Source organism: Eimeria tenella, genomic scaffold (genome assembly GCF_000499545.2).
Source record: "Eimeria tenella Houghton genomic scaffold, Eth_scaff22, whole genome shotgun sequence".
Taxonomy (NCBI): Eukaryota; Apicomplexa; class Conoidasida; order Eucoccidiorida; family Eimeriidae; genus Eimeria; species Eimeria tenella.
Window position 1 is genome coordinate 179,379 of NW_013542053.1, and position 16,831 is coordinate 196,209.

At 50.2% G+C, this 16,831-nt stretch overlaps 4 protein-coding genes across 4 annotated transcripts in view; 3 read left to right on the plus strand and 1 right to left on the minus strand.

Annotated features, from left to right (window-relative positions):
* ETH_00015855 (tRNA (guanine-N1)-methyltransferase domain containing protein, putative) overlaps positions 1-1,060 on the minus strand; it is a gene marked incomplete at both ends in the record, with an annotated part of 4,857 nt that extends 3,797 nt beyond the window's left edge. The window contains one exon of the mRNA XM_013374659.1: positions 38-1,060. Coding sequence (XP_013230113.1) covers positions 38-1,060 — 1,023 coding nt within the window. The remainder of the gene's footprint in view (positions 1-37) is intronic.
* Positions 1,061-1,925: 865 nt separating this feature from the next.
* ETH_00015860 (uncharacterized protein) lies at positions 1,926-3,643 on the plus strand (the record flags this gene model as incomplete). The annotated part of the gene is made up of 3 exons (XM_013374660.1): positions 1,926-2,341; positions 2,550-2,816; positions 3,118-3,643. The coding sequence occupies 3 exons, from the start codon at positions 1,926-1,928 to the stop codon at positions 3,641-3,643; spliced, it is 1,209 nt and encodes a 402-aa protein (XP_013230114.1).
* Positions 3,644-5,582: 1,939 nt separating this feature from the next.
* ETH_00015865 (acyl-CoA dehydrogenase, putative) lies at positions 5,583-10,342 on the plus strand (the record flags this gene model as incomplete). Its single annotated transcript, XM_013374661.1, has 8 exons — positions 5,583-5,792; positions 5,982-6,186; positions 6,356-6,468; positions 6,867-7,058; positions 7,307-7,376; positions 8,180-8,275; positions 9,241-9,559; positions 10,099-10,342. 8 exons carry the CDS (start codon positions 5,583-5,585, stop codon positions 10,340-10,342), a joined length of 1,449 nt encoding a protein of 482 aa, XP_013230115.1.
* Positions 10,343-11,771: 1,429 nt separating this feature from the next.
* Positions 11,772-14,789, plus strand: ETH_00015870 (uncharacterized protein; the record flags this gene model as incomplete). The annotated part of the gene is made up of 5 exons (XM_013374662.1): positions 11,772-13,018; positions 13,137-13,174; positions 13,362-13,478; positions 13,672-13,787; positions 13,926-14,789. The coding sequence occupies 5 exons, from the start codon at positions 11,772-11,774 to the stop codon at positions 14,787-14,789; spliced, it is 2,382 nt and encodes a 793-aa protein (XP_013230116.1).
* Positions 14,790-16,831: the final 2,042 nt, after the last annotated feature.

Genomic DNA, 16,831 nt, shown 5'->3' on the forward strand with positions numbered 1-16,831 from the left:
CCGGCACTGCTGGTACTGCCGGCACAGTGGGCACTGCCGGCACAGTGGGTACTGGCGGCACAGTGGGCACTGGTGGCACTGCGGGTACTGCCGGCACTGCTGGCACTGCCGGCACCGGTGGCACTGCCGGGACAGGCGGGACTGCGGGGACTGCGGGGACTGCGGGGACTGCCGGCTCTGGCGGGGGAGGCGGCGGCGGCGGCGGTGCAGGCACGCACGGCCTCATTGGAGTGGGCAGCAGTGGCGGCAAAGACCCCAGCAGCCCCTGCTGCTGCGAAATTGCCCTGGGCAGCAGCGGCGGAGGGGGCGGTGTCGTTGGAGGCGCTGGGGGAGGCTTCGGCAGCCCCATGAGGTGCTTTGGCGCAGGGCCCATGAGAGATGGCTTTTTGCTCGCTGCTTGTGCTGCTGCAGCACGGGGCAGCAGCCGACCTCGGCCAGGACTCAATGGAACCCCTTCCGTCGTAGCCGCAGCAGTCGTGGCTGAGAGCGCTGGCTGGACTTTCAGCGTCTCCAGCAGCGGCGGCAGAGGCACCTCGCCCTTGCTCGTGCTGCCGCACACCGGCTGCTGCTGCTGTAGGTGCTGCTGCTGATTCAGGACGCCATAATGCAGCAGAGGGTTGGGGGGCAGCGGCAGCAGAGGTGGCAGATCTGAAGGGTTCTGTGGGGGCGCCCGTGGGGCCGTACTCTTCACTTGCTGCTGCTGTTTCTGTTGTTGTTGTTGCTGCTGCTGAGCATTGGCTCTGGCGCAGGACGGAGACGACTGGGATGTCGCTAACTTCTTGTGGGGTGGAGCCCCCTCCTCTGTTTGGGGACAATTCGGTGTGTCTGCTGTTGCCGGCGAGTCCACAAGAGCTGCTGCCGCAGCCGCTGCTGCCGTTGCTGCTGCCCGTTGGTCCCCCTCTCTCTCTTCCTCCGCTTCCCTCTCCTCCTGATGTGGCGGTTGCCATCCGGGTCCCCCTTCGTGTGTTGCTGCCTCACAGGGGGCTCCCCTGACAGGAAAGAGCTGGTCGAGGCTTTGGGTGTCGCTGAGCAGTTCGGAGGTGAGAGAGAGCGGCAGCATTTCCCCACTTATTCAGTTCATGCCTGAAGTGGCCAGTGGTCCAGAAGGGACAGCAGGGGTGCTGCAGTGTTAGTTCTCAAGTGAACCACAAAGAGACGAGAGTAAGACAGGCTAGAATGCGTGAAGCGAAGCGGCCATGCGGGCTACCTTGCTAAGCCCCAGATTCGGCCTCTTGCAGCAGAACAAAACTACCAACGAAGAATGCAATCAAAAGCAGATTATAGAGGCCCTGAGCTGGGTGAAACACTGCAGCAGCTGCTGTTGAGGGCCAGTTCTACGCTAGCCTTGCTAAGGGTGGCTCACCGCTCTTTCGGGAAAAGGAAAAAAGAAACTTGAAAACAGAAAAAAAGAAAAAGGTGAAAAGGGAAACACAAGACAGACACTCTGATACGTTGGTTGCATGCAAACAGGAATGCCCAGATTACTAGTAACTGAGCAAAAGACGGGTGTCAACGGACTGGAGAGCAACGTGGGGTGCAAACGTCGGTCCCCTAAGCCCACGCAAAGTAATGAAAAAAGCAGCGGGATCCTTTTTTCACATTCTTTTATATAGTTGGAAAGCGACTCAACCGAGCTTTTCCCTTCTGACGATGGGCTTGGGGCTGCCCGCCGAGCTGAAACCCCACCCCGCATTGCATGCGGTCCGTAATCTAACTTGCAATTAATGTTATCTAAACATATCTAGCTTCACTCCTTTGTGGTTGTAGCCTGCTATATAGCAGAGGGGCAAAAGACGAAGTCCGCATTGCAGTAGCACCCGGGCAAACTTGGGCGCCTGAGCGGCCGCAGAAGGACCGGTCGCGGTTGGCAAGTATAGACGGGACGTTGTCGATTGTTTGGTTGCTTCATTAGTAACGAAGTGACAATGATTAAGGTGAAGAAGAGGAAGAACGGGATCGCTGCTGCGGCGAAGCCACTTTCTGTCGATACACCCGACGGAAAACACAAGGCAAAGCGAAGTTCTAGTGCACCCCAGTCACTTTCATCTCCTTCCCAACCTCGAAAGAAGGCCAAGAGCACACCTACCACTGCTGAAAAGGCCAAGGGCTGCCCACAAGCACCGGCAGCCTCCGCGCCCACCGTAATCAAAATAGGGAGTGGCGGCGTTGTGGACTGCCAGGCTTTGGAAAAGGCGGTGAAAGCACTATGCCGGCATGTGCAAAAGCTTCAGGAGAAAGAAGAAGTGCCAGATCTACTTGCCATGAACAGCGGTCCCACAGTTAGTTTGATGTTTTCTACGCAGAATATACCGGTCAAGCAACGGATCTATCCCCATCTGATGTGAGTTTCGATTTCCGAAATCTTTTTTTGATATCAGATCATAGCAGCCAGAATTGGAAAAGCTTTTTCAGCTTCACTTGGGGCTTTTTTGATGATGATAATTTTCAGTGCATTGAGCACTATTGAAGCAAACAGGTATTCACGCACGTGAGCAAGTACTGCTTGCATTATGCGATTTCTTTTTGTGTGTCTGCTCTCGTGTGTTTAGTGAGTTGCCCCACAGCCCTTTGGCTTCAAACAGTGAAGTATGCCTGATAGTGCGCGACCCCCAGCGCAAGTGGAAGGACCTCGTTGCATCTCTCCCATCTTTGTCCTCGGTTTCAAAAGTTATTTCTTACAAAAAACTGCCGAAGAAGTTTCCACAGTTCGCAGACCGCAGGGCGCTCTGCGCTGCGTACGACCTGTTCGTTGTCGACACCAGAGTCAAGGAGAAAACGTACAATAGTCTTGGCAAGGTGTTCTTCGCAGCCAACAAGTAAATAAATGCACTGTTTGAGTCAAGTGATGCGTGGGCCTGCTTCTGTTGTTGGGAACTACAGTTATCTGCTGTGGTTGAGGTTGTGTATGTTAGTTTACTTGCAGCAGCAGCGGTCCTAAAGTTGGCGTAATTTGCATGTTTAGTTTTGGTGCTGCACTTTCGTTGCGTAGCTATAGCAGTAGAACATATCTGGCTCTAGTTAGCTGTCAAGCAATTGGCGGTATGAGGAGTGAGGCAAGTGGGTTGTTCCAGATCACAGCTTCTTCTACAGTTTCCTTTTTGTGTCCTTTGTGAGCAGACTACCGCTTCCTATTCGCGTTGGGTCGACCACACTGGAAAGAGAAGTGGGGAGGGCGCTGCGCAGCACAGCGCTGGTGATTAAAAGAGGCCCTTCCCTTGCTATTCGCATTGGCAGGGCCTTGAGTAACCCTGACCATCTTTACGAAAATGCAGTGGCAGCCATCAAGGGGGTGGCAGATTTCTTCCAAATGAATCATCAGTGGAAAAATACGATCACAACTATTCATATTCAAGCCACCGATACACCTGCCCTGCCAATTTACCTGCATCCCAAGTACGCGGAGGCTGCAGAGTACTACAGGACTACAGCGCCACCTGCCAACAATGCAGAGCCGAAGAGAGGCGAAGGTGAAAAAACAAAAACGGGAAAGGAAAAAGCGTCGGCAGTAGTCCACAAAGTCAAAGATGATCGCAAGATAAAGAGTGGCGCTGCAGTAAAAGAGGGGAAAGACAATGCAAGCAAAGTAGCCAAGAAGCCAATCACCAAGGACAAAAAAGAAAAGAAACGCAAAGCGAGGCACTGAATGCCCGCTGCCCCCTTGGCCAGCCTTTGCCTAACATGATCATGAACTGCTCTTGGCTCCCTTAGCCTTGTCGACTTCTTTAAAGTATATTTTGCTGCTTGGCTGATGACACGAAGAGAACAAGTCTTAGTTCTGGAGGGGAGCCAACGATTATGTAGTGGAATTTTCTATCGAAACGCATGTTACTCAGGGGTAAGAGGCTTGATATTGAGTTTCGCCAGACTCGCTGGCGTAGAAGGACAATGCTGCCAGTTGCACTTAGTGGAGTGTAGCATGAGGTGGCGAGAACGGAGAGTGAGCGAAGCGGGTGCAGTGTAGGCAAGGAACATTTAGTTTGGTGAGGGGGTGGCTTTGGCTAAGCGAAGCAAATTATTCATTTCATCCAATACTTCTGAAGCAACTGGAGCTGACAACTGGGGGAGGACAATGAGAATGAGTTCAGTATAATGGTGTCCGAGCTGATGTAGGACTGGCCGTCGTTTCTCGTTTAAATTAATTTTTAAGGTTGAGATTTGACAAGATATTTAGCGAAGTTAGGTTCACTGCCGTGGCTGCGCAAGCCCGCTACATTTTCGCGGTCACCACCCGGTGACCACTGGTCCCCTCGGCTGGCTTAGGCCAGGTGAGCGGGCATTTCACTTTCACTCTTAAACCCAACAAAAACCCTTGTTGTTTAGTTTTTAGAACATACATTTTTATATCGCATTTAATTTGGAGAAATAGATATCAATACCGGGAGCCTCTCTGGCGACGTGTTGGCACCGTCTGCTTCTCAAGACACGCAGTTCAACGCAGCCGTCAACATTGAGCTTAAGGTCTTTACCCTAGTTTCCTGCCCCACATATAAAAGAGAATGGGACCCGCAGCAAAGCTACAAGTAGCCTCTGGCGTTCAGGCTGCCGTGCGACCGCACAAGTGTGAGACATGTCTAAGAAGCCCGTTAGTTTTATGGTCTTCCGCTGCACTCCCTCTTTGAAACCCTTTTACGAAAGCAGTTGAATAAATGCAAAAGGAGCAGAATTTCATACAATTGGAATGCGCGCAGGGGATGCGTTGACGCGAAGGCGCTAGTGGCATTTTTCATGGTGAAGCAGCGCAGCGTCCGTGAAGTGATCAAGAAGTGGCCATGGAAATAATTGCTGATGTGGTGGTTACAGCATTATACTGTGTATCTAAACGGAGTATCAACAAGTTCATGTGTGCGTGCGCCTTGCGGGTTCAGTGCTGGATGGCATATCATTTCTTGAGATCAATAAGGACCTGTCTGGCCGCGAGGAACAGCTGCGACAACATATACGAAACGTCTGTGAGACGCAGATCCGCCCCATCGCTGCTAAGCTGTGGGATTCATCTACATTCGAGAAGCGCTTCATTCAAGCGTGTAAAGACATGGGACCTGCAGGGCTACAAATTGAGGGGTTTGGTGAGCCATAGCAAACCTTGCCACTGGCTGGTGTCGGAAGATCCCCGGCTTGTCTTCCAGGTTCTTCATTTGTTTTAATTTTTTCTTGCTGGATTTCTATCTAATTGTTTTGTCGTGCGTAGCTTTGGTCTTAAGACCCAAAGCGCACCTTTAGTATTACATGCTGGGCGTTCCTCGTTTTCCACTGCTGCTGGTGTAGGCTGCGCAGGTTTGACAAACACGGAGGCTACTTTGGCAGTGATGGAGATGGCGAGGGTGGACGCATCTTTGGCTACGTTTGCTGTCGTGCATTCGGGGCTAGCTATGCGCTCTATTGCTGTAGCAGGGACCCGAAAGCAGCAACAGCATTGGCTCCCCCAGGCAGGCTCCCACCCTCCCCGTTGCTCTGTTTCATCTCTCTATTCACATGCAGTGTCTGCATCACGTTTGGCGCCTGCAGTTGCCATACACAGAAACTGAATGTATAAGATCAATTATATGGATAGTTGTCCCACTTGAGTTCCACCTGTGGCACAGATGGCCCGCTGGGAAAAGATCGGCTGTTTTGCCTTGACTGAACCTGGACACGGAAGCGACGCTGGGGGCTTGGGGACCACGGCGAAACGGACTGAAGGTGGCTACATTTTAAATGGAAGGAAACGGTGGATTGGCAATGCAACTATTTGTGATGTGGCGGTTGTGTGGGCGAGAGATCTAGACACGGGAAAGATCGAAGGCTTTCTCGTGGTATGTGTCGTTTGCAAAACTTGCTGAACATGATCCTGTTTTGAGAGTTCCACTTGTAAGGTAGTGATGTTTTCACGCTTTTGCAATTTGTGTATTAGTCCAGCAGCCCGCACGTGTATGCATCCTGAAGCGCTCTACTTCTACATACTGAATGCCCGGTTTCTGTCTTTTTGTCCTTTCGATCTTAAGGAAAAGAGCTTTAGGGGCTTCAAAACTGCTGCAATAAAGGAGAAAGCATGCCTCCGGAGTGTAGAGAACGCCGACATTTGGCTGAGTGATTGCTTCGTTCCTGATTCCCATAAAATGAAGCCTGGTGGATTTACGGGCAACACCAAACTTGTACTTGAGTCCTCACGGGCCCTGGTTGCAGCTGCTTGCTCGGGACTACTGATGGGTAAGTCCATTTTGACTGAATGTCGGTCGTAGCGGGCACTACTTATCCCCCCTAAGCTCCTTCCGATTAAGCCACGAGGGGCAATGGGCCGCAACAAAAGAACAGTGGCAGTACCGGTTTAACAGTGTTGCTGTAAGGCTTGCCGGCGATTACTGTTGAATGCATGCAGGAGCATACGATGCAGCTCTGCAGTATTGTAGTTCAAGACAGCAGTTCGGAAGGCCCTTGACGGGCTTCCAGCTCGTGCAGGAAAGGCTTATGAGAGCCATAGGGCTCGCTCACGTGAGCGGCGCAGCAAGCATGTTTTCACAAGCAAAGCGTGTAGCTCTATTTCACCAACTTGCAAATATAGCTATTGGAAGTGCAACCAGTGCAACTTGTTGTTGCTCTCAAGACAATTCAGCCACGCTCAATGCAACGACGTCCACACTCTGTTGCGGCAACACTGCTGATTACAGTCACCATTCATTATGCGTATGTAACGCACAGGCAGTGCACATTGTAGGATATCGACAAACTCGGTTATACATTTGATTAATGTGCATGCCCCCCAATTTCCATGCGTCTGCAATTTCTTATTTGGACACTATGAATTGGTTCAGAACTTTTCTTACCTTTTACCAACATGTGAAGACGTGACAAACAGCATAGCTGTTGAGATTTGCATGATATTCGTACAGGGTTGCGTCACGCTGTCTATTAATATGGCGAGACGGATGGACGAGGGTCGGAACTCGATGGCTCTTGTGGCTCTTGTGAAGGCCACAACATCTCGACTAGCAAGAGAAGGAACACAGCTCTGTCGAGAAGTGATGGGTGGAAATGGTATACTGCTCGAGAACGGCGCAGCCAAAGCCTTAGCAGATATAGAGGTATGTGAATGGTAGCGGTCAGGACCGTTGAGTGTTTGACCAAAGGCCCGATTGTGTGGTGCGTGCACACACAAACACATGAAGGCGAGAGACGAGCGATAGACGTAGCCACTTCTGAACTTTTTACTCGCCGGGGTCCGCTTGCAGCCTCACTCGCTGCAATGCCCTGCCATGACAAAGGTGCTGGGTGACTTATTAGCCTGTGGCACTGTTCTGCCTGCCTCTGCTCCCTCTACGTTTGTTGATAGGCTATGTACACTTACGAAGGAACATACGACATAAATATGCTCATAGCTGGACGTGCAGCTACCGGCATAAGTGCATTTACTTGATTATCATTCATAGAAGTTCTGTCATCTGTACACTGGGTACAGTGGGCCGTCCAGGAATGAGGACCCGTTGCTTGAAAACTTTTATTTATCACATTTTGAGCGCTACCTTGACGTACAGGGAGATACTCTGCGCCTGCTCTTTAAGCTATATCTGAGAAGACAAATAGTGCTGAACGATTTTCCTCGAACTCAGCGTGAAGTGCAACAGCAATAGGCTCTATACTGTTTAGTGCTCCTGTGAAAGCTGTCATATTTTATGCTTTCTGTCCAGCACGATGTACTTGGGGTAGCTTTTTGAGTATTTCAGTACTTAGTCACTTCAACAGAGTACCCTGGTAAACAAAGTATCCACTAGCATCCCAGTTTGCAAAGCCTTGATTGGGGCGCCCTGATGAAGGACGTAAGGGGGGAGAGTCAAAGGCTAAATGCGCCTCTAGCACCCATTACTACAATACTGTGGCGTTTTCGCACCGCCGATTCCTTATTGATCTACTCAAAGTCGGACGCGACTGCAAGGAGGAGGCGCAGGCGAATTTTATTTGTGGCCGTGGGTTGGGTGCACGCTAGTGAAACATGAATTTACAATTTCTCAAGTTTACCTAAGTTTATATATACAGCTTTTTTCCGCTTTTACGACATCCTGGGTATGGCTAGTAATTCTTGATATGTTGCAAACATTATAGTTAGGGCCACGTGACGCCTGAGAAACACCAAGCAGCGCCAGTCTCGTCCATTGGTCAACCTTGAAAGACTTGCGGTTTTAACACTCTGTGCCATAATAATATTCAGACCGCGGTGAAGGGCTTCCGTTTTCTTACTTGAACGCGCTGAGTGGAAGAGACCTTTCCTGCTTTCACGACACGTCCGCAGCAGCTGGCCTCAAAGGTAGGTCCTTCGGCTATTACCGCCCTCATTTTCATATCAGATTAATTTAAAAAAACAAAAAACCGCCTTAATTGTGGCATTTATTAGTGGCGGTCGTCATCACATGACCAGGATGCTGGCATGCGCTGGTCTATGCTGCGCTACTGGCATGTAGTATGCAATTCTGCTAATGACTGCTGATTGTCACGCTTTGTTTCAGTATATATTTCATTTAACATGATCATGGCCTATTAAAAGGCAGAGTCTTTTTGGAATCCTTGTAGAACTGTCCACACGGCATCACTAAAGTTCGAGAGATTGGAGCCCATCGACACCAAATTGGCGGCCCAGCGGTGGGACACACGACAATGGACCATCAGTAGAGTTTATACACTATGATGGGCCATTTGCTGCACATGCATAATTGTTTTCTTCTTTCTTTCATTTTTTCCGTCAGCTTAAACTTTTGGGTCTCACCCTTAGTTCTATTTCGTCAACAGGATGCCAGGGCCTGAGGTGTTCCTGAACATCTACAAAATACACGGCTCACCCGATTGGTGCTCCCCTTGTGGTCTCTACCACACGAGTAAGGACCTGCTTAAATTCAAGGGTCTTATTTGTATCCTGGCTTTTGTATTTTCTACGGGATTTTCCAGCTTGCCGCCTTGAACCCTCCGCGACCCGGAATCTTGGTGCCTCATCGAATTAGAGCCTGTTCCACTGCAGCTGGTCTAGTGTGGAGCTCTGATTTCATTAGGGAGGGAAGCCTCTTTGTTGTGGCAAAGAAGCTTTATGGAGGCCCCTCGTGAAATTCCCCCATTTGTTGTTGGTGTATCTCACCTGCACTGGTCATACGATAATACGACCGGCACAAGTGATGTGTAGGTGCCGAACTCGTCCACATGACGCTGCAGTACAGAAGTGGCACAATGCAGAAATTTTGTTAGTCCATCTCATTTGTCTTTGGGTCTGTTGTGTTCCATCAGGCGTGCAAATTGGGGAGCTAGAGTACAGTTTCGGGGAGGATTCTGGAGTGATGTGCTCTGAACACAATCCTCGTATTGACGGCATCCACAGCTTTTTGGATGGGACGTACGAATACAGCTTACATATGGGCGCCTGCAATTTGTCGGTTCCTGAGCTCCACAAAGTCATCTCAAGCCTGCAGAAGTCCTTTCCTGGCAGCTCTTACGACCTCATACGAAACAACTGCAACCACTTTAGCGACGCCCTTCTCAAGTCCATTGTCGGCAGAGGAATTCCTCCTCATATTAATCGCGCGAGCAGATACGGCCAGTGGCTAGGGTAAGGATCAGCACGTGCTCCCAGCTTTACCGTGCGTTTTCTACTGTGTCTGAGTAATTATTCTTACAGGAGAGTAAACACGCATGAGCAAGATTTACGCAGCAGCTTAGCTAGTGATGTTCTGCTTTTTCTGACACTCAGTGGTAGCGGAACGGCTCCTTTGGAGGATCGGATAATGTTGTGCTCTGTAGTTCAGTCGCTCACTGCAGGCTTTTCAAGCGTACACTTCCCGAAAAGTGTTTATTCTTCGACTATTGAGAAGTAAAATGCGCCCTCTAATAATGTTTGGCTGCTCGCATCCACGTCTTGTTTGAATATTACTGTTGGGGCTGACTTGTAATTGTGGTGGACCCGGATAATTGTGCTCTGCCGCTTCTATACTACCTTCTCTTTCCTGTATTTCCGCCTTCTCGTATGTTAATTGCATACATACTGCTCATTAAAATGCATAGGCTCAGCTTATCAGGCTCGCAGTTTTTTGCACTCAGACACGCTGACTCGCATGTTCTTTAATCGTGATGCTCTGCCCTCTTTTTCAGTTGCCTCCTGCCTCAAAGTAGTGGAAACACCTCGGAGCACAATCCCAAGACTCTCAGCTCAGCACCAAGCGAACTTTTTACGGGAGTATTTGGCGGTCAAGGCCACCGGCTAGGAGGGCCGCAGGGTGGCGGCATAGGGGAGTATGGCATTGGGATGGTTAAAAAGCTTATCTACATGGCTAATTGTTTTAAGCAGGAAGCTCCGAGTATTGAGGATGAGTTCGGAGCCGAAGGTGAGTACTAAGCCATTTCGGGAGTCCGAGTATTTCAGCTCCTTGTTACAGATGTATGACTTTTCTTAGATTGTATCCCTTTGACTTTATTCTGGCTCTTTTCCTCTTGCTATTACCTCAGGATGCCGGAGTAGTCATTCATTTCTCTCCGAAGCGGCACAAGATCGTATGAGACGGCAACTGTCGCACAAAAGGTCCTTCTGTTGAGGCCTATCCGTTGCAGCAATTGGCCACTTGCCTTTCTCGTATAATTTTGCATCGATGCTGCAGCGGCTCCCAGCTTTCAATTCGTGTATGGGCCTGCCTTTGCAAAACAAGAGGCATATTGCTCCTCTGGTATGCTGGGGCACTGCTCCATCTTCAATTTTTGAACTGGTGAAACGAGCAGCAAAACCCTCACCTCTAGACCGCCTCCGTTTTTTTACAGAAAACTCCTCAAACATTTTGAAGAGTCGCATTTGAGCAACGGCTAGCCGCAGGATGACGTGAAGATAAAACTTGATAAACAGAGGGGCAGAATGCCCTCACCGAGAGGAATTGTCCCCTTTTGCAGCCTGCCCGTAGACTTCGCACTATTGCTTTCTATGGCAGTTCAGCAAGGCGTGACGACGTGCCTGTATCTGTCCATAGGTTTGCCACAGTTTAAAATTATGTTCCTCTAAACTTTCGCAAGGTATGTAGAGTCCAGAAACCCGTAACATGCAGCACACTAGTGAAAAAGCGGTCGGTAGCCGACAGCGTACTATAGCATTGTTGCCGTTCCCACAGTGCCGGAAGCCTGGACTGAATTATTCTCCTTTCTTAGCGTTCAGTAGTAAATAAGTTGGTCTAAATATATGCAGAAATGGGACACCTTTGACATCTAACGTCACGCTGTGTTGGGCAGCAGTTCCCAATCGTACAGAAGTGGCTCAAGGGCGAGTCCGGCAGGCACCAATACACGGGGGCGACTACATATATATTAATTGAGATGTATACCAGCAGCAGAAAGTCTAAACATTAATTCAATATATAGTCACCTGGAGCGATGCACTAACGGGCATAGTAATATAGGGCCAAGTGGGCCAGTCCAGAGCAGAGGCACCTGTGCTGCGATTGTGTGGAAGCGGAAGCACAGATGCTTCCAGTAGTGTTCAGAAAACCAGAACAAAAGTGATATCAAAGGTTCAACACTTCAATCTAGGCGCTCCAGATCCGATTACAGTGGGGTAGGGGACTGCCTGTCAATGGGTCTTCGAGTCCTAGTGTTGCGGCGTCACATAGCAGTACGCGCAGCTTTGTAATTTATAAAACGAAACTTGTAGGCCCTTAATCTCGTTAAAACTGCCAAACTGTCATATTTGTCCTCTTGTCCCCGTATGATCGCGGGGTTTACGTGAGGAAGCAAAGCACATTGCAGGAGAGGGGCCCCCGGGGCCCCCTGTTGAACTTAAGGGCCTCATGGCCTCTTTAATTGCAGCAGCACTGGCGCTGAGGGCCGCTGCGGGCCGAACTGGTACTGGGCCTCTTGCAGCAACACACGGGCACTCCTCAACGGAGCAGACAGAGAAGCAGCTGCCGCAGCAGCAGCAGCAGCAGCCGCAGCCACAGGCACGACAGAGGCCACGGCACCAACGCGGCGAACAAGAGCATCAGGGGCAGAGCAAAAAGAAAAGGCGACGGCTCAATCAGCAGCAACAAGAAAAATCACAGCAGCAAAGCCAGCTGCAGAAGGAGCAGCAACAACGAAAGCAACACCAACAACATCACAAACAAAAGCAGCAGCAGGAACAGAAGTACCGACAGAAGCAGCAGCATCCGCAACAGCAGGCACTCCAGCAAGAGGCAGTCGACACCGCTGCAGCACATGGATTGAAACGTTCCGCAGGTTACGGCGACAGTGGAAAGCGGAAAAAACGCAAAGGACGAGGGGCCCCACGGGCTGAAGGTGCTGTTTCCGGCACCCCAGCTGATGTGGAGCATGCACAGAATGTGCATGCAGTAGCGAGAGTGCAGCAACAGCAGCAGAATAGCCACATAGATCGAGACCAACTCCAGGTTGCAGAAGAGCAACCCCTGGTGCAACAGCGTATTCCGCAGCAGGATCAACTGGCGCCACCGCGGCAGCAAGGACCTTCACTATCTCCCCAACAGCAGCATGGGCCTGAGCTTGTGGAGCATAAGCAACCTATACACCGGACATCACTGCAGGCAGAGTCACAGGAGCAGCAGCAAGTAGTGAAGCAGCAGTGTCTGCAGCAAGTGCCGCCACCGGATAAATGCCAAGCTGAAGGGCAGCAGCTACAGCGGCAGCAGCAGCATGGGCACAATGATACGCTTCGAAAGGCACAGAGCAGCGGCGAACAGCATCCAATTCCTAGAGCCTTAGACCCCTCAAGGGGACTGTGTATCGTCCAGCAGCAGCAGTTACAACAACAGCGAGGGCCACAACAGCAAGGACAGCAGCAGAAGCAACAGCGGATAGAGCAGCAACAGAATTTTCAAGCGCAGCTGTGTAGTCGTGCTCTCTTCACCCCGCAGCAAACGGAATCATTGCAGCAGGGCTTGCTGGTATTCCAGCAGGAAGCAGCAGCAGCACCTACGCCAGCAGCAGCAGCAGCAGCAAGAGGCAAAGCAACAGTACTGCTTCTGGGAGCATCAGCGAGGCGTTTAGCGGCTGTCGCACCGCGTCTAGCTGCCGCATTCTCGTGAGACTTTAGTTGTTACATTAAATCTTTGGAGCAACAACAGGTGTAGGAACCCCATCTGCCTGAAGTGATGGTATTGGGACGTCACTTTGTTTGTGTATGATGTCTACTTCTTTAGGCGACGTGCAGCAGACGTTGCTCAGCATTACGGCATCGGTAACTCAGACAATATGCAATGCCAGTGTAGTCACCACCCTAGTGTTACTTTTGAGCCCCTTTCCTCTAGTTAGCATTACCTCGCTTGCTCCTATATGTTGGTAAATCGAGGGACTCCCACTGCATTCCTATGATCGCATCTGTTGTTGCTGCTTCTGCCGCTGCTTCTTATGTGTCTGCGGTGCAGAGGTAGATCCCAAGGCAAAACAGGGTCTATGTGCTGGGTGTGGCGTTCCTTTAGTGCCATTTTTGACATCATGCATATTTACGCGGTCCCTTCCACGTGGGTCTTTTCGTCGCCGAAGTGAGAACGAGCTACAGGCGAATTTCGTTTTTGCGCCTCTAGGGCTTATTCCGGGTATATTCCGGGAGTACTTACACTCCGAAGCTGGTTGAAGTGATCTTTGAATTAGTCCTGAACAGCGGAGATGGCTTCACTTGAGCGAATGGGGTTTAGGGATATCGGCAACTGATGCTGCTACTTGTATGCGTCGCAGTGAATCAGTGTACAAAAGAGCATCTGATGCTGCAGCTTCAGGCAACGGTTCCCGGGGGCCAAGTTCCTCCTTATGCGGCTGAGGCAGTCAGGCCTCTCGCCGTCTCCTCATCTATGGTAATAATTATTAGGGCCTTCTTCTTAGCATTATTGGGCGTCTTTGGGGACACAGACGGGTCTATCAGTCTTAAAAGCACGGCACAACATTCGAGGCTCTCAATGGTATGCGTCTTGTTGGTTGTGGCATGCCATCAGGTGGCAGTGTGCAAACTGTGTGGCCACAAAGCCCAAACTCCGATTGGGCAGCTAAGGAACAAGGGGAAGGCACAACAACAACAGCAGCACTTGAAACAAACCCTGCAGCAGCTCCAGCTGGACAGCGCGGCAAGGGGATCAAATTTCAACCGGCAGAAGAAACCTCGAGAGGAGAGATCTGCTTCACGATTTTTTGATCAGCATCAGCAGCGTCAGCAGCATCAGCAGCATCAAACGATGCAACAGCTGATGCATGGACAGTGCCTTGAAGAACAGCATGAGTTACTCGAAGACCAGGCGCTGCGACAGCAGCAGCAGCCTCAGCGAATAGAGCATAACCAGTGTCAGCAACAGCGGTATAGATCAGAGCAGTTCCATTATGCCAGTCAGCAGCAGCTACGGCAATCGCGAGAACAGCAAGCGCGGCCCCTGGTTCATCAATTGACGCAGAAACAGCTACCAGAGCAGCAGCTGCCAGAGGAGCAGCAACAAAAGCAGCACTTGTCCGGCGAGCAGCAGCAGTGCAGACCGAGCGTGAGGCACGACGCTTTTTCTAAGCCTGGTGCCTGTGAAGCGAGGTCAAATACACTGTGTGTTGTTGAATGTACCGTAATGCATGCCGCGACACGGGAACCCAGAAGGATAGCACTGGACGAAGGTAGTAGGGAAAACAAGGAGTCTTCTGGGGGCCCGTTGCCTCAGCCTTCGCAGTATTCAGCATTGTCGGGGACCCGCAGCTCACAAGATATTACTAAAAAAGAAAAAAAGGATGGCGTGTTGGGCGTTGCTAGCACCGTCAGTAAAGCTGGGGAAGGAGGGCGAGTTACGAGCGTCTATGAGGTACTTGCTGACCTTGATTTTTAACATGTCAGCTACTGCTCAAACTATAAGTGCCTCACCTCAAATCTTTTCGTCGTACTGAGGAGCTATCGCTCAGTCCTCCATTAGTGCTGATTTGGAGAGGGCATACCATGCGAAGGATCAGGCGACCGGGTAGAATTTCCTAGGGGGACAGTGGCACTTTTGTGACACTGACGATGATATTGAGTTGTCAGCGTTTTGCGAAGAGCCGAATATAGTATAGACACAAAGTGATCAATACTAGCGTGTGGGCAACTACGACTAAACACGCTTGACCACCAAGACCCACAGGTACGCACCGCAGTTAACCAGCTTAAGTGCTCACAAATGAAGCTACCTTTACTCGCAGACGAGCAAATGTTTTTAATTGAAGATTTACAATGCATGTCCTTTTGTGTCTCCGCTTTGTAGCGTGGGTGAGCAATGTAATAAGTCGCAGGTGCCGGCGTAAAGCTTCTTTGTGCTGCGTTGAAGTCAGTGCCTAGAAGGTTAAGGTGACGCTAAATTTTGATAGCTAAGGTCAGCAACCCCTACACGGAGCGCTAGCAGTCTTGAGGAGTTGCTGCATAGTGCTCCCCACGGCGGGAAGGCCCTCCCTCTAAATCCCCAAGGAGTCTGAGCTGAGATATTTCACTGCCCAGAGCGACGGAGCTGGAGATACTGTTGACTTCGAGTCAGCTATGAAGTAGTTTGATTATCTAGGCACCTCATGATGGCCCGTGACGAAGACCAGGGCCCATGACTGCAGGCAGGCAGGCCATGGTAGGGTAGTTCAGCAATTTTGCTGAAGGGAACCGTAATAAACTTTTGATTATTAGGTGGCGCTTGCTGCAGAAAAATGCTGGTTGGCCTGGCGACAACGCATTATATGTCGGCCTGAACTTGCTGCACTCGGTGCCATATTCTCCGAATGCAGCAACTTCGAGCTGACACGCGTGGGCTCGAAGCACCGGTATACTTGATAAACATCTTCTGCTCAATTGCACTCATTTCATTTGAATAATTTCAGCGAAGGGCCGGTAGCTTTGTTGGGAATGATGTGCCAGACGGCTGCTGCCTGTTACCTTTCATTTTAGATTTCAACACTAGATGACACCAGCCGCTAGACGCTATTCACAAACGGTAGATGCGAATACCATTAACACGCGGAACGTTGAATTGTTCTTTTCATCCTTTGCTATTGGTTTTGGCATATAAGCACACCACATACGACGGAGTTCCGTTGCCAGAGTGCGGCGTATTAATCGCTGCTTAACTGCAAGAACGTTATTGGACAGCAGAGGGAAGGACATACATTTTTTCTTCATATCCATCCGCTAGAGCAATCCAGGCAGCTGGCACATTATTGGAGAGCAGAGAAAAGGACACACATTTTTGAAAGGAAAAGGCTTCAGTGATCACATCGACCCGCTAGAGCAATCCAGGCAGGTGGCATGAGCAATGTCCGCGACGGCTCTTGGGCGAGCGGAGCACATAAGCGCTGTTGCAAAGGAAGATTCTCCTTGAAATACAAAATTTTAATGTACTTTTAGCCTTAAATTTATTATATTTTCCATTATGTGAACATGCAGCTGTATGTGGGACTGGTTTCAGTCAAGATCAGCCCGAGTGGTTGTGCACCGCCAAAACATTTGGTACTGCCCGGAGATCCGTGCAGCGAGGAAGATGCCTACAGCAGAAGGTGTTGCAAGCTCCATTCAAACTATAAAGAAGTCTTACCTTTTTAATATTTTTCTCCTTGAAGTTTGATGCAAAGCGCCGTTTGTTTTGTGGGAGTCCAGACGAGACGGTCACGGAGGAGCAGTTCAAAGGCGCCCAAAGTGCCGCAGGTGTCGTAGACTTGGGCGTGAAAATTAAAATCTTCGCCTTGATAGGACGCTATTTCATCCGTTTTGCGCTAGTTATGAGATTTTCATGGTTGGAAGACCATAATAGGCCCTACCAGTATACGTGGAGCGGGACAGAGCCCCAATCAGTGTTGCCTTGAAACAGCTTCATTAACCGACTAACAAAGCGCCGCTTGGTGTTAAAATTTTGATCCCAAA